We start from the raw sequence: 20,485 nt of genomic DNA, 5'->3' as shown, positions 1-20,485 counted from the left end.
ATCCGCTGTGAGACCCCAAAATCCTTTGGGGGACCCCAAAATCCGCTGTGAGACCCCAAAATCCGCTAAGGGGGACCCCAAAATCATTTGGGGAACCCCGAAATCTGCTGTGAGACCCCAAAATCCTTTGGGGGGGACCCCGAAATCATTTGGGGGACCCCGAAATCCGCTGGGGGGAACCCTGAAATCATTTGGGGGACCCCAAAATCTACTGGAGGGGACCCCAAAATCATTTGGGGGACCTCGAAATCTGCTGTGAGACCCCAAAATTTGCCGGGGGGCGACCCCAAAATCCTTTGGGGGACCCCGAAATCTGCTGGGGGGGACCCTGAAATCCTTTGGGGGACCCTGAAATTTGCTGGGGGGGACCCCAAAATTCTTTGGGGGACCCCAAAATCTGCTGGGGAGGACCCCAAAATTCTTTGGGGGACCCCGAAATCCACTGTGAGACCCCAAAATCTGCCAGGGGGGGACCCCAAAATCATTTGAGGGACCCTGAAATCCTTTGGGGAACCCCTAAATCCTTTGGGGGACTCCGAAATCCTTTGGGGGACCCCAAAATCTGCTAAGGGAAACCCCGAAATCCTTTGGGGGACCCTGAAATTTGCTGGGGGGGACCCCGAAATTCTTTGGGGGACCCCAAAATCTGCTGGGGGGGACCCTGAAATTTTTTAGGGGACCTTGAAATCTGCTAAGGGGAACCCCAAAATCCTTTGGGGGACCCCGAAATCTGCTGGGGGGGACCCCAAAATCCTTCAGGGGACCCCCTAAACCCCCAGCAGTGCCGGGGGTCACTTGACGAAGACGACGCTGTTGCCGGCGTTGCGGGCGGCGAGCCAGGCCAGGAAGACGTCCCTAAAAGGAAACACCCCGAGAAACAACCCCAAAAATTGGGAATTGGGAGCGGGAAAGGGGCCGGGGGTGGGGTCAGGAGGGTGATTTGGGGGAAAAGGCATCGTCAGTGCCCGACAAACACCCCAAAAACACCCCAAATGACCCCAAAAAGACCCCCAAAAGAACCCCAAAAAGGACTCTACAAATACCCCAAAAAAGCCCCCAGAAGACCCCTAAAAGGACCCCAGAAACACCCCAAAAAGAACCCAAAAGACCCCAAAAAGCGAGATTTGGGATAGACAAACACCCCAAAAAGCCCCCAAAAGACCCCCAAAAGGACCCCAAAAACCCCCCCAAAAAAACCCCAAAAGAAAGACCCCAAAAAGCCCCCAAAAGGACCCCCAAAAAGCCCCCAAAAACACCCCAAAAAGCCCCCAAAACAACCCCAAAAGAACCCCCAAAAAGCCCCCAAGAGGACCTTAAAAAGACCCCAAAAGAAAGCCCCCAAAAAGCCCCCAAAAACACCCTAAAACCACCCTGAAAACAACCCAAAAAGACCCCAAAAAAACACCCTAAAAACACCACAAAAACACCCCAAAAAACACCTTAAAAAAACCCAAAAAAGACCCCCCAAAACCCCAAAAAGCCCCCAAAAAAGGGGGATTTGGGACAGGCACCCACCAGCAGTGCCTGACGAACACCCCAAAAACACCCCAAAAAACACCCTAAAACCACCCCAAAAAGACCCCAAAAGACCCCCAAAAGGACCCCAAAAAGAAAGACCCCCAAAAGAAAGACCCCAAAAAGCCCCCAAAAGACCCCAAAAGAACCCCAGAAAAACCCCAAAAACCCCCAAAGAAAGACCCCAAAAAGCCCCCAAACAACCCCAAAGGACCCCAAAAAGACCCCAAAAGGACCTTAAAAGACCCCCAAAAGGCCCCAAAAGAAAAACCCCAAAAGACCCCAAAAATACCCCAAACAACCCCAAAGGACCCCAAAAAAACCCCAAAAAACACCCTAAAAACACCCCCAAAAGACCTCAAAAAACACCCTAAAAACACCCCCAAAAAAACCCCCCAAAAACCCTAAAAAAACCCCAAAAAACACCCCAAAAAACACCCTAAAAACACCCCAAAAGCCCCCAAAAAAGCCCCCAAAAGAACCCCAAAAAGACCCCAATAAACAACCTAAAAACACCCCAAAAAACACCCTAAAAACACCCCAAAAAGCCCCCAAAAAACACTCTAAACACAACCTAAAAACACCCTAAAACCACCCTAAAAACCCCCAAAACACCCCAAAAAACCCCAAAACCCCCCCAAAAAGCAGAGATTTGGATCAGCCACCCACCGGCAGTGCCTGACGACCACCCCAAAAACACCCCAAAAAGACCCTTAAAAACACCCCAAAACTACCCTAAAAACACTCTAAAAAAGCCCCAAAACACCCCAAAAACACCCTAAAAACCCCCCAAAAAACCCTAAAAACACCCCAAAAAGACCCCAAAAAACACCCCAAAAAGACCCCAAAAAAAGACCCCAAAAAAACCCCAAAGAAAGACCCCAAAAAACCCCAATAGAAAGACCCTAAAAAGATCTCAAAACAACCCCAAAAGCACCCCGAAAAAGACCCCAAAAGGACCTTAAAAAGACCCCCAAAGGACCCCAAAAAACACCCCAAAACCAACCTAAAAACACCCTAAAAACCCCAAAATCCCCAAAAGACCTCAAAAGGACCCCAAAAAAGACCCCAAAAAGACCTCAAAGGGACCCCCAAAAGAGCCCCCAAAAGACCCCAAAAGAACCCCTAAAAAACACCCTAAACACAACCTAAAACCACCCTAAGAACACCCCAAAAAAACCCCCCAAAACCCCAAAAAAACCCCAAAAACACCCCAAAAAACCCCCAAAAAGGGGAATTTGGGGTAGTCACCCACCGGCAGTGCCTGACGACGCACCCCAAAAACACCCCAAAAAGCCCCCAAAAGCCCCCAAAAAACACCCCAAAAAACCCCAAAAAGCCCCAAAATCCCCCAAAACCCCCCCAAAAAGTGTGATTTGTATCAGCCACCCACCGGCAGTGCCTGACAACGCACCCCAAAAACACCCCAAAAAGCCCCCAAAAGCCCCCAAAAAACACCCCAAAAAACACCCCAAAAAGCCCCAAAACCCCCAAAAAGACCCCCAAAACACCCCAAAAACCCCTCAAAAGCAGGGATTTGTGACAGGCACCCACCGGCAGTGCCTGACGACCACCCCAAAAACACCCCAAAAAACACCCTAAAAACACCCCAAAAAACACTCCAAAGACCCCAAAAAAACCCCCAAAAGCCCCAAAAAGACCCCAAAAAAGACCCCAAGAAAGACCCTAAAAACACCGTAAAAACACCCCAAAAAACCCCCCAAAAAACTCCAATAGAAAAACCCCAAAAAGATGCCAGAAAAATCCCAAAAAACCCCCAAAAGAAAGACCCCAAAAAGACCCCAAAAAGAACACCAAAAAGCCCCTAAAGGGACCCTAAAAGGACCTTAAAAAGACCCCAAAAAGATCCAAAACCCCCCCCAAAGACCTCAACAGGACCCCAGAAAACCCCCCAAAAAACACCCTAAAAACACCCCAAAAAACCCCCAAAACACCCCAAAAACCCCCCAAAAAGGGGAATTTGTGACAGCCACCCACCGGCAGTGCCTGACGAACACCCCAAAAACACCCCAAAAAGACCCTTAAAAACACCCTAAAACCACCCCAAAACCCCCCCAAAACCACCCTAAAAACACCCCAAAAAAGCCCCAAAACACCCCAAAAAACCCCCAAAAAACCCCAAAAAAACCCCCAAAATCCCCAACAGACCCCAAAAGAACCCTTAAAGGACCCCATTAAACCCCCAAAACACCCCAAAAAACACCTCAAAAAAGTCCCAAAAGAACCTCAGAAAACCCCAAAACCACCCCAAAAAAACCCAAAAACCCCCAAACCCCCAAACCCCCAAAGCCCCCAAAAGGGGTTTGGAATAATTCATCGGCAGTGCCTGACGAACACCCCAAAAACACCCCAAAAGACCCCCAAAAGACCCCAAAAACACCCTAAAAACACCTAAAACCACCCCAAAACCCCCCCAAAACCCCAAAAAGCCCCCCAAAAAGGGGGATTTGGGGTAGTCACCCACCGGCAGTGCCTGACGAACACCCCAAAAACACCCCCAAAAAGACCCCAAAAAACCCCAAAAAACACCCTAAAAACACCCCAAAAACACCCCAAAAAACACCCTAAAAACACCCCAAAAAGCCCCCAAAAAAACCCCCCAAAAACACCAGCAAAAAACACCCCAAAAACACCCTAAAAACACCCTAAAACCACCCCAAAAAGACCCCAAAACCCCCAAAAGGACCCCAAAAAGAAAGACCCCCAAAAGAAAGACCCCAAAAAGCCCCCAAAAAGACCCCAGAAAAACCCCAAAAAACCCCCAAAAGAAAGACCCCAAAAAGCCCCCAAAAGACCCCAAAAGAACCCCAGAAAAACCCCAAAAAACCCCCAAAAGAAAGACCCCAAAAAGCCCCCAAAAGACCCCAAAAGGACCCCCAAAAAGACCCCAAAAGGACCTTAAAAAGACCCCCAAAAGCCCCCAAAAGGAAAAACCCCAAAAAGACCCCAAAAAATACCCCAAAAAAACCCCCAAAAGGACCCCTAAAAAAACCCCAAAAAACCCCCTAAAAACACCCTTAAAACACCCCCAAAAAAACCCCAAAAAACCCCAAAAAAGACCCCAAAAAGACCTCAAAGAAAGACCCCAGAAAGACCCCAAAAAAAGACCCCAAAAAAACCCCAAAGAAAGACCCCAAAAAGATCTCAAAACAACCCCAAAAGCACCCCGAAAAAGACCCCAAAAGGACCTTAAAAAGACCCCCAAAGGACCCCAAAAAACACCCCAAAAACAACCTAAAAACACCCTAAAAACCCCAAAATCCCCAAAAGACCCCAAAAGACCTCAAAAGGACCCCAAAAAAGACCCCAAAAAAACCCAATAGAAAGACCCCAGAAAGACCCCAAAAAAACCCAATAGAAAGACCCCAGAAAGACCCCAAAAACACCCCAAACCCCCCAAAAAAGGGGAATTTGGATCAGCCACCCACCGGCAGTGCCTGACGAACACCCCAAAAACACCCTAAAACCACCCTAAAACCACCCTAAAAACACCCCAAAAAAACCCCAAAAACCACCTTAAAAACACCCCAAAAACCCCCCAAAAAGCCCCCCCAAAAAGCAGTGATTTGGGACAGGCACCCACCGGCAGTGCCTGACGACCACCCCAAAAACACCCCAAAAAACACCCTAAAAACACCCCAGAAAACACCCCAAAGACCCCAAAAGAAAGCCCCCCAAAAGCCCCAAAAAGAACCCAAAAAACACCCCAAAAGCCCCCCAGAAAACACAAAAAAAGACCCCAAAAAGACCCCAAAAAGACCCCAAAAAAAGACCCCAAAAAAACCCCAAAGAAAGACCCCAAAAAACCCCAATAGAAAGACCCCAAAAAGATCTCAAAACACCCCAAAAGGACCCCAGAAAAACCCCCAAAACCAGCCCAAAGACACCCCAAAAAACACCCTAAACACAACCAAAAAACACCCCAAAAAGCCCCCCAAAAAACACCCCAAAAAGACCCCCAAAAACCACCCTAAAAACACCCTAAGAACACCCTAAAAACCCCCCAAAAACACCCCAAAAGACACCCCAAAAACACTCTAAAAAAACCCAAAACACCCCAAAAAACCCCAAAAAGCCCCAAAACCCCAAAAACCCCCCCAAAAGGGGAATTTGGGGTAGTCACCCACCGGCAGTGCCTGACGACGCAGTCGCTGCTGCAGAACTCGAGGTCCCAGTCGGGGCTGGGCACGGGGGCGTTGGCGCAGCCGGCGCGGACGCAGCGGCACCGGGGGGACCCCGCACGCCCCGGGGACCCCCCCAGCACCTCCACACCGGGGGGGGACTCCACCTGGCAGCAGAAATCATGAATTTCGAGGTTGGAGAGGGATAAAGTTGACAAAAATGTTCATTTTTGGGGATGGAATTGATGGAAATGTTGATTTTTGGGCATGGAATTGACAGGGAATTCCAATTTTTTGGGCCGGAATTGACGGAAATTCTGATTTTTGGGGCTGAAATTGGCGGGAATTCTGATTTTTGGGGATGGAATTGGAAGAAATTTCGATTTTTGGGGATGGAATTGACGGGAATTCTGATTTTTGGGGTTGAAATTGACAGAGGTTCCAATTTTGGGGGCTGAAATGGAGCCTGGAATTACAAATTTTGGGGTTGAAAACAGTTGAAATTGATGGGAATTCTGATTCTTGGGGCTAGAATTGATGGGGAATTCTGATTTTTGGTGTTGGAATTGACGGGCATTCCGATTTTTGGGGATGGAATTGATGGGGATTCTGATTTTTGGGGTTGGAATTGACAGGGATTCCGAGTTTTGGGGCTGGAATTGGCGGGAATTCTGATTTTTGGGGCTGGAATGGAGCCCAGAATTCCCAGTTTTGGAGTTGGAAAAGGTTGAATTTGAGAGGAATTCTGATTTTTTGGGCTGAAATGTCCCCCTTTGAACCCCCAAACCCCTCAATGTCCCCCAAATCCCCCAAACCCCCAAACCCTCCTCGCTGCCCCCTCACCTCGGGCACGACGTCCCCCATCTCCACGTCCCCTCGTGGTTCTGGGGTGGGGGGTCGCTCTGAGGGGCGGGGCTGCCCGGCTGGGGGGTGGGGTGGGGTGGGCACAGGGGGGTGGGGGTGGGCACAGGGGGTGGGGGTGGGCACAGGGGGTGGGGGTGGGCACAGGGGGCGAGGTGCAGGGACTGGATCTGCAGGGGGCAGGATCTTGATCTGCAGCGGGGGGTTCTGGGGGCCGCAGCTAGGGGGCCTGCATGGCCTGCAGGGGGCGGGGGGCCTCAGCACGGCCAGCTGGGGGAGGGGCGGGGAGGGCATCTGCTGCAGGGGGCTGCAGGCGGGGCAGGGGGCCGTGGTGGTCGCTGCCAGGACCGCCCGGGCCGGGGTCACGTTAGGACCATCAGAACCCCGGGGCAACCACAGCCGCTGGGATGACGGCCACCACCCCTCCCCACCCCCACCCCCACCCCCCACCCCGGGAGTCGCCCCTCCCCACCGCGGCGGGGGCAGCAGGGTTTTGGGGATGAGGATTTTGGTGATGGGGGTGGGGGTGGGGGTTGGGGTGGGGAGGAGGAGGAGGGTGGCAGAGCTCGTGGGAGGGGGTGGTGATGATGATGATGATGAGGAGGAGGGTGGGGGTTGTTGGGGGAGGGGAGTGGGGCTGGGCTCCGGCTCGGGGGCTCCGACGACGTCTGAAAAGCAGCACAAAAAAAAAAAAGCAAGAGAATTAACCCCAAAAACAGAGGCCACGTCCACTTTGGGCAGCCCCTCCCCAGAATTTGGGACCTTCCCAAGGATTTTAGGACCCTCCCCATGATTTTAGACCCCTCCCAACCAATTAGGCCCCTCCCCCAATTTTAAGCCCCTCCCCCAATTTTAGGCCCCTCCTGTGATTTAGGCCCCTCCCCTCAATTTTAGGCCACTCCCCCAATTTTAGGCCCCTCCCCTGATTTTAGGCCCCTCCCTATGATTTAGGCCCCTCCCCATAATTTTAGGCCCCTCCCCATGATTTAGGCCCTCCCCCAATTTTAGACCCCTCCCCGATTTTAGACCACTCCCCATCAATTAGACCCCTCCCCCAATTTTAAGCCCCTCCCCACAATTTTAGGCCCCTCCCCCAATTTTAAGCCCCTCCCCACAATTTTAGGCCCCTCCTCCCAATTTTAGGCCCTCCCCTGTGATTTAGACCCTCCCCTGTGATTTAGGCCCCTCCCCTGATTTTAAGCCCTCCCCGATTTAGGCCCCTCCCCCAATTTTAGGCCCCTCCCCAATTTAGACCCCTCCCCATAATTTTAACCCCCCATGATTTTAGACTCCCCTTTGATTTTAGGAACCTCCCATAATTTAGGACCCCCTATGATTTTAGGACCCCCTTTAAGATTTTAGGACCCCCTTAATATAGGAAACCTCCCCAACTTAAGACCCTCCCCATGATTTTAGGACCCCCATGATTTTAAGACCCCCATAATTTTAGGCCCCCCATAATTTTAGACCACCCCCATAATTTAAGAACCTCCTCATGATTTTAGACCCCTCCCATGATTTTAGGACCCCCATAATTTTAGGACTCCCATAATTTTAGACCCCTCCCCATCATTTTAAGACCCTCCATGATTTTAAGACCCCCCATAATTTAGGACCCCCATAATTTTACAAGCCCCCATGATTTTAAGACCCCCCATAACTCAGCCAACCCCATAATTTAGGATCCCTCATGATTTTAGGACACCCCCATGATTTTAGGAATTTTAGGACCCCCAATTATTTTAGGACCTCTACCATAATTTTAGAACCCCCCATGATTTTAGACCCCCATGATTTTAGGGACCCCCCATAACTCAGCCACTCCCCCATAATTTAGGATCCCTTCATGATTTTAGGACCCCCCAAGATTTTAGGAATTTTAAGAGCCCTCATGATTTTAGACCCCCTGATAATTTTAAGACCCTCCCAATGATTTTAGGACCCCCAACATTTTAGGCCCCCTCTGATTTTGGGGGGTGTTTGGGTACCAGGGTGGCCCGATAGGCCGTCAGCGCCTTCAGATATTCCTTCTTGGCCGCCTCCGTCTTGCGCTTGTAAACCTGCGGGTTTGGGGATAAAAACAGGGATTTTGGGAAAGTTCCGGAACCAGGGGGGTCACCCACGAGGTTTTGGAGGGGTCTGAGGTCCGGGGGGGGGGATTTGGGACCCCCCCAGCTCCGGTTTTGGGGTGTCCGTGCCCGTCGGCGTCGCTCGAGCTCCGGCCCCAAAACCCCCAATTTGGGGGTTTCCACCCCAATTAATTAATTTTCCCCCAAATTTGGGGGTTTCCACCCCAATTAATTAATTTCCCCCCCCCCAATTTGGGGGTTTGCACCCCAATTAATTAATTTTTCCCCCCAAATTTGGGGGTTTCAACCCCAATTAATTAATTTTCCCCCCCAAATTTGGGGGTTTCCACCCCAATTAATTAATTTTTCCCCCCCCAATTTGGGGGTTTCCACCCCAATTAATTAATTTATCCTCCCAATTTGAGGGTTTCCACCTGAATTAATTAATTTTACGCTCAAATTTGGGGGTTTCCACCCCAATTAATTCATTTTTCCCCCCCAAATTTGGGGATTTCCACCCGAATTAATTCATTTTTCCCCCCCCAAATTAATTTATTTCCCCCCCCCAATTTGGGGGTTTCCACCCCAATTAATTAATTTTCCCCCCCAAATTTGGGGGTTTCCACCCGAATTAATTAATTTCCCCCCCCCCAATTTGGGGGTTTCCACCCCAATTAATTAATTTTTCCCCCTAATTTGGGGGTTTTCCCCAAAGTTGAGGTTCCTGCTCCCTGGGTCTTTAATCCCTGGTGGGTTTTGGGGTCTCCACTCTCTTCCCTTCTTGACTCACAATGTTGACCCTTCTTAACCTTTGACTTTCTCAACCTTAACCTTCCTCAACCTTGACCTTCTCCAACATTTGATCTTCTCAACCTTGATCTTCTCCACTTCAAACTTCTCAACCTTGATCTTCTCAACCTTGACCTTCAACAACCTTGACCTTCAACCTTGATCTTCTCCACCTCAACCTTCAATCTTGATCTTCTCCAACCTTTGACCTTCAACCTTGACCTTCTCCACCTCAACCTTCAATCTTGATCTTCTCAACCTTCACCTTCAACCTTCACCTTCTCCAACCTTGACCTTCAACCTTGACCTTCTTCATCCTTTGGCCTTCAACCTTGACCTTCTTTACCTTGACCTCAACCTCGACTTCTCCACCTCAGCCTTCAATCTTGATCTTCTCCAACCTTGACCTTCCCCAAACCTTGATCTTCTCCAACCTTGACCTTCCCCAACTTTGATGTCTCAACCTCAACCTTGACTTTCTTAACCTCGATCTTCTCAACCTCAACCTTCAACCTTGACCATCTCCACCCTCACCCCTCCCCAAATTTCCCCTCCCTTCCCCTCCCCCCCGTTATCCCCACCTGCTTCTGCTCCTCCCCCAGCGAGTCCCACATGGAGGCGACGATCTTGGAGACCCCTCCCCAAATTTCCCCATCATCCCCACCTGCTTCTGCTCCTCCCCAGCGAGTCCCACATGGAGGCGACGATCTTGGAGACCCCTCCCCAAATTTCCCCCCCCATCATCCCCACCTGCTTCTGCTCCTCCCCAGCGAGTCCCACATGGAGGCGACGATCTTGGAGACCCCTCCCCAAATTTCCCCCCCCATCATCCCCACCTGCTTCTGCTCCTCCCCCAGCGAGTCCCACATGGAGGCGACGATCTTGGAGACCCCTCCCCAAATCTCCTCCCATCATCCCCACCTGCTTCTGCTCCTCCCCAGCGAGTCCCACATGGAGGCGACGATCTTGAGACCCTCCCCAAATTTCCCCCATCATCCCCACCTGCTTCTGCTCCTCCCCAGCGAGTCCCACATGGAGGCGACGATCTTGGAGACCCTCCCCAAATTTCCTCCCATCATCCCCACCTGCTTCTGCTCCTCCCCAGCGAGTCCCACATGGAGGCGACGATCTTGGAGACCCCTCCCCAAATTTCCCCATCATCATCCCCACCTGCTTCTGCTCCTCCCCCAGCGAGTCCCACATGGAGGCGACGATCTTGAGACCCCTCCCCAAATTTCCCCTCCCATCATCCCCACCTGCTTCTGCTCCTCCCCAGCGAGTCCCACATGGAGGCAGACGATCTTGGAGACCCCTCCCAAATTTCCCCCCATCATCCCCACCTGCTTCTGCTCCTCCCCAGCGAGTCCCACATGGAGGCGACGATCTTGGGAGACCCTCCCCAAATTCCCCATCATCATCCCCACCTGCTTCTGCTCCTCCCCAGCGAGTCCCACATGGAGGCGACGATCTTGAGACCCCTCCCCAAATTCTCCCCCATCATCCCCACCTGCTTCTGCTCCTCCCCAGCGAGTCCCACATGGAGGCGACGATCTTGGAGACCTCCCCGAAGGTGGCGTTGGGGTTCCTGGCCCTTGATGGCGGCCTGGGTGTCCCTGAAGAAGAGGGCGTAGGCCGACACCGGCTTCTGCGGCTCGTTGGGGTCCTTCTTCTTCTTCGCCTTCTTGGGGGGCTTGGGGCGCCGCGCCGGCTCCGCGGGGAGGCGGCCCGCCGCGCGCCGCTGGGGAGGGCCGGCAGGGGCGGGGACGGCGATGAGGCGGCGGCCGCGGGGGGCTGTAAGAAATAAATGATTAATTAACCACATTAATTATGGGGGGCTGTGGGGGACAAGTGATTAATTAAGCATGTTAATTATGGGGGCGGGGACGGCGACGGGGCGGCCGTAATTTGGGGTTGATTTGGGGGTAATTTGGGTTGTTTTGGGGTAATTGGGGCCGATTTGAGGGTAATTTGGGTTGATTCTGGGGTAATTTGGGTTGATTTTGGGGTAATTTGGGGTGATTTAGGGGTAATTTGGGGCGATTTTGGAGTAATTTGGGGGTAATTTGGGGCGATTTTGGAGTAACTGGGGGTGTTTTTGGGGTAATTTGAGTCAATTTGGGGGTAATTTGGGGTAATTTCGGTTGATTTTGTGGTAACTGGGATTGATTTTGGGGTAACTGGGGCCGATTTCAGGGTAATCTGGTCGATTCAGGAGTCTCACCCTGCGGAACTCGTCTCCCTCGTCGTCCTGTGGGGAGGCAGCAGCGTGGGGGGAGGGTCCCGGGGACAGGGCGGGCTCAGGGTCGGCGCCGGGCGTGGCCTGGGCGGGCGTGGCCGGGGCGGGCGTGGCCGGGGCGGGGCCGCCCAGGCTGAGGCCCAGCTGGGAGCTGAGCTCGGACTGGTCGATGGTGGTGAGGGCCCCCAGGTCCAGCAGCCCCCGGGCTCAGGGCGCCCATGGGCACCTCGATGGTCACGGGGAGCCGCCCGAACTGCGACGCCATCGGGTGCTCCAGCTCCTGGGGGGGGACACGGTCCTGTCAGACCCCACTGCCAGCCCTGTCACCCCAGGGTCACCCCACTGTCACCCCAGTGTCCCCAGAGCCATCCCTGTCACCCCACTGTCACCCCAGTGTCCCCAGAGTCAGCCCTGTCACACCCACTGTCTTAAGGGTCTCCAGAGCCACCTCAGAGCACCCACTGTCACCTCAGTGTCCCCAGAGCCAGCCCTGTCACACCACTGTCACCCCAGTGTCCCCAGAGCCACCCTCAGAGCACAGTGTGCCCCCAGTGTCCCCAGAGCCATCCCTGTCACCCACTGTCACCCAGGGTCCCCAGAGGCCATCCCTGTCACTCCCACTGTCACCCCAGTGTCCCCCAGAGCCACCCTCAGAGCACCCAGTGTCACCCCAGGGTCCCCAGAGCCATCCCTGTCACCCCACTGTCACCCCCAGTGTCCCCAGAGCCATCCCTGTCACCCCCACTGTCACCCTCAGTGTCCCCAGAGTCCCCTCAGTGTCCCCAGAGCCATCCCTGTCACCCCCACTGTCACCCTGGGGTCCCCCTCAGTGTCCCCACAGCCATCCCCGTCACCCCACTGTCCCCTCAGTGTCCCCATGGCCATCCCTGTCACCCCCACTGTCACCCCAAGGTCCCCAGAGCCATCCCTGTCAGCACCCACCGCCAGCCCTGTCACCCCACTGTCACCCCAGGGTCCCCAGAGCCAGCTCTGTCACCCCAGGGTCACCCCACTGTCACCCCAGGGTCCCCTCAGTGTCCCCAGAGCCACCCCAGTGTCCCCAGAGCCATCCCTGTCACCCCAGGGTCACCCCAGTGTCCCCAGAGCCACCCTCAGTGTCCCCAGAGCCATCCCTGTCACCCCCACTGTCACCCCAGTGTCCCCAGAGCCACCCTCAGTGTCCCCAGAGCCATCCCTGTCACCCCCACTGTCACCCCAGTGTCCCCAGAGCCACCTTCAGTGTCCCCAGAGCCATCCCTGTCACCCCCACTGTCCCCTCAGTGTCCCCAGAGCCACCCTCAGTGTCCCCAGAGCCATCCCTGTCACTCCCACTGTCACCCCAGTGTCCCCAGAGCCACCCCCAGTGTCCCCAGAGCCACCCTCAGTGTCCCCAGTGTCACCCTCAGTGTCCCCAGAGCCATCCCTGTCAGAGCACCCACTGTCACCCCAGTGTCCCCAGAGCCAGCCCTGTCACCCCCACTGTCACCCCAGTGTCCCCAGAGCCAGCCCTGTCACCCCCACTGTCACCCCAGTGTCCCCAGAGCCACCCTCAGTGTCCCCAGAGCCACCCTCAGTGTCCCCAGAGCCATCCCTGTCACCCCACTGTCACCCCACCCAGAGTCCCCTCAGTGTCCCCAAAATCCTCTTTATTGCACCCAAAATCAGCTCCGTGCCCCCAGACCCCTCTTTGTTGCACCCACAGTTACTTTTGGGGTGTCCCCCCCATTTTTGGGGTGTTTTTCCCCCATTTTTGGGGTGTTTTCCCCCATTTTTGGCACTCACCATGTTGAGCAGCCCCCCAGATTGCTCGATGATGCCCGGGGGGAGCCCATGAACGCTCAGCCCCCATTTTTGGGGTGTTTTTCCCCCATTTTTGGGGTGTTTTTCCCCCATTTTTGGGGTGTTTTCCCCCAATTTTGGCACTCACCATGTTGAGCAGCCCCCCTGACTGCTCGATGATGCCCGGGGGGAGCTCGCAGGCAGCTCAGCCCCCATTTCTGGGTTGTTTTCCCCATTTTTGGGGTGTTTTTCCCCATTTTGGGGTGTTTCCCCCATTTTTGGGGTGTTTTTCCCCCATTTTTAGGGGTGTTTTTCCCCCATTTTTGGGGTGTTTCCCCCCCCATTTTTAGGGTGTTTCCCCCCCCATTTTTGGGGTGTTTCTCCCCCATTTTTGGGGTGTTTTCCCCCAATTTTGGCACTCACCATGTTGAGCAGCCCCTGACTGCTCGGGATGATGCCCCGAGGAGGCCTCACGGGCAGCTCCAGCCCCCATTTTGGGGTGTTTTCCCCATTTTTGGGGTGTTTCCCCATTTTGGGCTGTTTCCCCATTTTGGGGTGATTTCGATGCCCCCATTTTTGGGGTGCTTTGCCCCCATTTTTGGGCTGTTTCCCCCCCATTTTTTGGGGTGTTTCTTTCCCCCATTTTTGGGGTGTTTTTCCCCCATTTTTTGGGTGTTTTTCCCTCATTTTTGGGTTGTTTTTCCCCCAATTTTGGCACTCACCATGTTGAGCAGCCCCCCAGACTGCTCGATGATGCCCGGGGGGAGCCCCACGGGCAGCTCCAGCCCCCCCCAGTTTTGGGGTGTTTTCCCCATTTTTGGGATGTCCTCCCCCATTTTTAGGGTGTTTTTCCCCCATTTTTGGGTTGTTTTCCCCCATTTTGGCACTCACCATGTTGAGCAGCCCCCCCCATTTTTGGGGTGTTTTTCCCCCCATTTTTGGGTGTTTTCCCCCATTTTTGGGTGTTTCCCCCATTTTTGGGGTGTTTTTCCCATTTTTGGGGTGTTTTCCCCATTTTTGGGTGTTTTTCCCTCATTTTTGGGTTGTTTTCCCCAATTTTGGCACTCACCATGTTAAGCAGCCCCTGACTGCTCGATGATGCCCGGGGAGCCCCACGGGCAGCTCCAGCCCCCCATTTTGGGTGTTTCCCCCATTTTTGGGTGTCCCCCATTTTTGGGGTGTTTTCCCCCATTTTTGGGTGTTTCCCTCATTTTGGGGTGTTTTCCCCATTGCACTCATGTTGAGCAGCCCCTGACTGCTCGATGATGTCCGGGAGCTCACGGGCAGCTCCAGCCCCATTTTTGGGGTGTTTTCCCCATTTTTGGGGTGTTTTCCCCCCATTTTTGGGGTGTTTCCCCCATTTTTGGGGTGTTTCCATTTTTGGGGTGTTTTCCCCATTTTTGGGGTGTTTTCCCCAATTTTGGCACTCACCATGTTGAGCAGCCCCCATTTTGGGGTGTTTCCCCATTTTTGAGGTGTTTCCCCATTTTTGGGGTGTTTCTCCCCCCATTTTTGGGGTGTTTTCCCCCAATTTTGGCACTCACCATGTTGAGCAGCCCCCCTGACTGCTCGATGATGCCCGGGGGGAGCCCCACGGGCAGCTCCAGCCCCTCCCCCCATTTTTGGGGTGTTTTTCCCCCCCATTTTTTGGGGTGTTTTTCCCCCCTTTTTGGGGTGTTTCCCCCCATTTTTGGGGTGTTTTTCTCCCATTTTTGGGTGTTTTCCCCCAATTTTGGCACTCACCATGTTGAGCAGCCCCCCTGACTGCTCGATGATGCCCGGGGGGAGCCCCACGGGCAGCTCCAGCCCCCCCACGCCGTAGGGGGGTGCAAAGGGGGGCTCTGGGGGCCCCCCCGGCTCGGCCAGGTCCTCGAAGTGCCCGACCACGGCCAGGGAGGGGTCGGACTCCAGCGGGATGGGCGGGATCTCGAACTCCTCGTCCCCCAGGCTGGGGGTGTGGAACGTCTTGGGGGTGGAAATGCACCAAGTTACATCTTTTTCCCGTTAAATTCATCATTTTTCACCCCAAATGTGCTTTTTTTGCCTGAAAATCGGCCAAAAACTGTCTTTAACACCCCAAATATGCTTTTTTTCCACCAAAATTAGCCTTTTTCACCCCAAACCAGCCTTTATCACCCCAAATCCAGACTTTTAACCCCAAATCAGCCTTTTTCACCCCAAATATGCTTTTTTTCCCCCAAAATTAGCCTTTCTCACCCCAAAATCAGCATTTATCACCCCAAAACCATTGTTTTTACCCCCCAAAATCGGCCCTTTTCACCCCAAAAACAGCCTTTATCACCCCAAAACCAGCCTTTTTCACCCCAAAACCAGCCTTTTTACCCTCAAAATCAGCCTTTATCACCCCAAAATCAGCCTTTTTCACCCCAAAATCAGCACTTTTCACCCCAAACCCAGCCTTTTTACCCCCGAAAATCAGCCTTTATCACCCCAAAACCAGCCCTTTTCACCCCAAATCAGCCTTTTTCACCCCAAAACCAGCCTTTATCACCCCAAAACCAGCCTTTTTACCCCCAAAATCAGCCTTTTTGCCCCCCAAATCAGCCTTTTTCACCCCAAAACCAGCCTTTTTACCCCCAAAATTAGCCTTTATCACCCCAAAACCAGCCTTTTTACCCCCCAAATCAGCCTTTTTCACCCTAAAAAATGCTTTTTTTGCCCCCAAATCGGCCCGTTTCACCCCAAAATCAGCCTTTTTCACCCCAAAACCAGCCTTTTTACCCCCAAAATTAGCCTTTTTCACCCCAAAACCAGCCTTTTCAGCCCCTAAAAGACCATTTACACCCATAATTGGCCTTTCATACCTCAAAATCAACCATTTTCACCTTACAATCAGCCCTTTTCACCCCAAAACGAGTCTTTTTGCTCCAAATTCAGCCTTTTTTGCCCCAAACTGTCCCTTTTTGCCCCCAAATCAGACATTTTTTGCCCCAAATCAGCCTTTTTCCCCCCAAAAATCAGCCTTTCTGGCCAAAATCACCCCTTTTCACACCAAAAAACAGACACAAAACATTTCAAACTGCATTTTTGGGCCCATTTTGAGTCGTTTTAGGATCATTTGGGGTCGCTTCAAGAGCATTTTAGGGTCATTTTAAGCTACTTTGGGATCACTTAAAGCCATTTTAGGACCATTTGAGTCACTTTAGGACTATTTTAGGGTCATTTTAAGCTGCTTTGGGATCACTTAAAGCCATTTTTGGACCACTTGAGTCACTTCAGGACCGTTTTTGAACCACTTTAAGCCACTTTGGGATCACTTAAAGCCATTTTTGGACCATTTAAGTCACTTTAGGACTATTTTAGGGTCATTCCAAGCCACTTTGAGCCCCGTTCCGCCCCCCAAACCCCGTTTTTGCCCCCCAAATTTGGGGTCCAGCTCCTCACCTCGGCCCCGCTGAGGAAGGGGTGAGCGGCCCCGGTGATGGCCAGGTAGTTGTCGCTGCCTCCTGGGAACTGGGGGAAAAAAAATGGATAAATTTGGGGCAGTTTGGGACCCCCCTCACCCATTTTCCCCCATTTCCCCCCATTTTCCCCCATTTCACCCCGTTTTCCCCTCACATTTCCCCTCCTTGACCCCCTTTCCTTCATTTTTCCCCTCACGCTCAGCCCTCCCTTCACTCCAAAACCCCTCCAAGACTCCCTTTTCCCACCTTTTTCCTTCATTTTCCTGCCTTTTCCCCCCATTTTCCCCTCACATTTCCCCCCCAAATCCCTCTGCGCCCCCTTTTCCCCTCACATTTTTCCCCCTCGACCCCCTTTCCTTCATTTTTCCCACTTTTTTCCCTCACACTCGTCCCCCCTTCGCTCCAAAACCCCTCCAAGACTCCCTTTTCCCACTTTTTTCCTTCATTTTCTTGCCTTTCTCTCTCATTTTCCCGCCTTTCTCTCTCATTTTCCCCTCACATTTCCTCCCAAAATCCTTCTGCACCCCCTTTTTCCCCCATTTTCCCCTCACACTTTCCCCCCTCGACCCCCTTCCCTTCATTTTCCCCCTTTTTTTCCCCTCACACTCAACTCAGACCCCCTTTCCCCTCTCTTTTCTCCTCAGACCCCTTTTTTTCTCCTTTTTTTCCCATTTTTTTCTCTTTTCCCCTCACACTCACCTTAGAACCCCTTCTATCTCTCTTCTCCCCTCTTTTTTCCCTCACATTCCTTTCATAACCTTCTTTTTTCCCTCTTTTTCCCTAGATCTCCTTATTTCCCTCTTTTTCCCCTCTTTTCCCCTCACACTCTCCCACACCCCCCCTTATTTCCCTCTTTTTTGCCTCTTTTCCCCTCACACTCATCCCAGACCCCCTTTTCTCTGTCTTTTCTCCTCACGCTTATCCCAAACCTCTTTATTTCCCCTTTTCCCCCCTGTTTTTCCCTCACACTCCCTTCATAACCTTCTTTTTTCCTTTTTCCCTCATCCTTATTTCCTCTTTTTCCCCTTCCTCCTCCCACTTTCCCTCTTTTTTCCCTCTTTTCTCCTCACACTCATTCCAGACCCCTTTTTCTCTGTCTTTTCTCCTCACGCTTATCCCAGACCTCTTTATTTCCCCTTTTCCCCCCTGTTTTTCCCTCACACTCCCTTCATAACCTTTTTTTTTGCCCTCTTTTCCCCTAGATCTCCTTATTTCTCTCTTTTTCCCCTCACACTCCCCCAGGCCTCCTTATTTTCCTCTTTTTTGCCCTCTTTTCCCTCACATAGGCCTCCTTATTTTCCTCTTTGCTCTTTTCTCCTCACACTTATCCCAGACCTCTTTATTTCCCTTTCCCCTCTTTTCCCTCACACTCCCTTCACAACCTCTCCTCTTTAGTCCCTTATCTCTTTTTCCTCTTTTCCCTCACACTCCCAGCCTCCTTATTTCCTCTTTTTCCTCTTTTCCCTCACACTCCCCAGCCCCCTTATTTCCACTTTTCCTCACACTCCCACCTCTTATTCCCTCTTTTCCCACTTTTCCCTCCCTCACACCCCCTTATTTCCCTCTTTTCCCCCTTTCCCCCTCACACTCCCCACACCCCTTATTTCCCTCTTTTTCCTCTTTTCCCCTCTCCTCCCAGCCCCTTATTTCCACTTTCCCCTCACACTCCTCCCAGCCCCCTTATTCCCCTCTTTTCCCCTCTTTCCCCTCACACTCTCCCACCCCCTCACCTCCCGCTTTCCCCTCACACCTCCCACCCCCTCATCTCCCCTTTCTCCCCCGTTTTCCCCTCACACTCTCCCCCTCACCTCCATCTCGCCGCTCTCTCTCTCTCTCTCTCCCTGCCTCTCCTCTCCCCCCTCCTCTCCGTCCGCCGATCCTCAAGTCCCGCCCTTCCTTCTCCCCTCACGGCGCCCCTTCCGCCGGGGCCACCACCGAGACGGACGCCGGTGCGGGGGAAGGCAGGGGATGTCTCCGCGGTAACTCCGATCCCCTCTCGTTGTTAGGGGGGTGTGTGTGTGTAATTTAAAGGCGATTTTTACCCCCTTTACAGGGGTTTAACGGCGCGGGGGGCAGGGCACGGTGAGTTGGAGGACCGCCGGGCGGTTGGAGGACAGAGCGCCGCCCGGAAGCGCTGGGGGCGGAAAGGGGAGGCACCATAGAGAGAAGGGGGGCGGAGCGGAGGGAGCGCCGCCGGAAGCGGGGAGGGAGGAGGGGCGTGGCCTGGCCGGGCGGAAGCGGCGGGCGCGCGGCGGCGCGGGCGGTGCGTCATCGGCGGCGACGGCGGGGGAGGGGAGGGGAGAGGGGAGGGGAGGGGGGCGAGGGGGAGGGGGAGGGGAGGGGAAAATGGGGGGAGGGGCGGGTTTGGGGGCGGCCCCGGGGATTTGGGGGCCAGGGGGTGGAGGGCCTATATGAGGCCTATTGGAGGGAGGGGGCGGCTTTGGGGGATTTTGGGGGATTTGGGGGTTTTGGGGGTCTGGGGGATTTGGGGCACTCTGGGGTAGGGGGTCCTGTAGGAGGCCATAGGGGTTGGGGGGGCAGCGGGAGGGGATTGGGGGATTTAGGGGATCTAGGGGATTTAGGGGGTTTTGGGGGATATGGGGATTTGGGAGTGATATGAGGGGATTTAGGGGGTCTTGGGGGATATGGGGATAGGGAGTGATATGAGGGATTTAGGGGATATGGGGAATTTAGGGGGTCTTGGGGATATGGGGGATTTGGGAGGATTTAGGGGGATATGGGGAATTTAGGGGTCTTGGGGGGATTTGGGGGATATGGAGCGATATGAGGGGATTTAGGGGGTCTTGGGGGATATGGGGAATTTTGAGGGGATTTTGGGGGATTTGGGGATTTAGGGAGATATGGGGAATTTAGGGAGGTCTTGGGGGGTTTGGGGGATTAGGGTTTTGGAGGGATTTAGGGGGATATGGGGGATTTAGGGGGATATGGGGGATATGGGGGTTTGAGGGGATATGGATCGATATGAGGGGAATTTAGGGGGTCTTGGGAGGGGGATATGGGGGATTTGGGGGATTTAGGGGGTCTGGGGGGATATGGGGGGATTTAGGAGGATATGGGAGGATTTAGGGGGGCATAAAGGGGAATTTAGGGGGGTCTTGGGGGGATATGGGGGATTTAAGGGGGATATGGGGGAATTTAGGGGGATATGGAGCGATATGGGGGGATATAGGCGATATGAGGGGATTTAGGGGGTCTTGGGGGGTTTGGGGAGATTTAGGGGTTTTGAGGGATTTGAGGGAGATTTAGGGGGCATATGGGAGGAATTAGAGGTATAGAGGGGATTTGAGGGAGATTTAAGGGGGTCTTGGGGGATTTGGGGGAGATGGGAGGAATTAGGGCGTCTAGAGGGGGAATTGAGGGGGTCTTGGGGGATTTGGGGAATATGGGGTGATATGAGAGGATTTAGGGGGTTTTAGGGGGATTTGGGGGTTTGGGGGATTTGGGGGATAGGGAGTAATTAGGGGTCTAGAGGGGGATTTGGGGGATTTAGGGGGACATGGGGGATTTAGGGGGAATAATGGGGGATTTAGGGGTTTTGAGGGATTTAGGGCGGGATGTGGGAGGATTTGGGGAAAAGGAGGAATTCAGGGGTATGGGGATTTGGGGGTCTAGGGGTGGTTTAGGGGTCTCTGAGGGGATTTTGGGGGT

At 53.2% G+C, this 20,485-nt stretch overlaps 1 protein-coding gene across 1 annotated transcript; it reads right to left on the bottom strand.

The window, feature by feature from the left end:
• LOC126635945 (TOX high mobility group box family member 4-like) lies at positions 1-18,929 on the bottom strand. The gene is given in 12 exon segments (XM_050307618.1): positions 1-855; positions 5,664-5,872; positions 7,130-7,186; positions 8,507-8,578; positions 10,547-10,591; positions 10,925-10,960; positions 10,962-11,167; positions 11,495-11,816; positions 11,818-11,892; positions 15,135-15,356; positions 16,797-16,865; positions 18,625-18,929. Coding segments are annotated over 12 exon segments (1,383 nt in total). The 5' UTR covers positions 18,631-18,929; the 3' UTR covers positions 1-791.
• Between the last annotated feature and the right edge of the window lie 1,556 nt (positions 18,930-20,485).

This window comes from Myiozetetes cayanensis, unplaced genomic scaffold (genome assembly GCF_022539395.1).
Source record: "Myiozetetes cayanensis isolate MyiCay16 unplaced genomic scaffold, myiCay2020 scf121, whole genome shotgun sequence".
Taxonomy (NCBI): Eukaryota; Metazoa; Chordata; class Aves; order Passeriformes; family Tyrannidae; genus Myiozetetes; species Myiozetetes cayanensis.
Note: the sequence above shows the minus strand (reverse complement) of the source record. Positions and strands in the feature narration are given on the sequence as shown.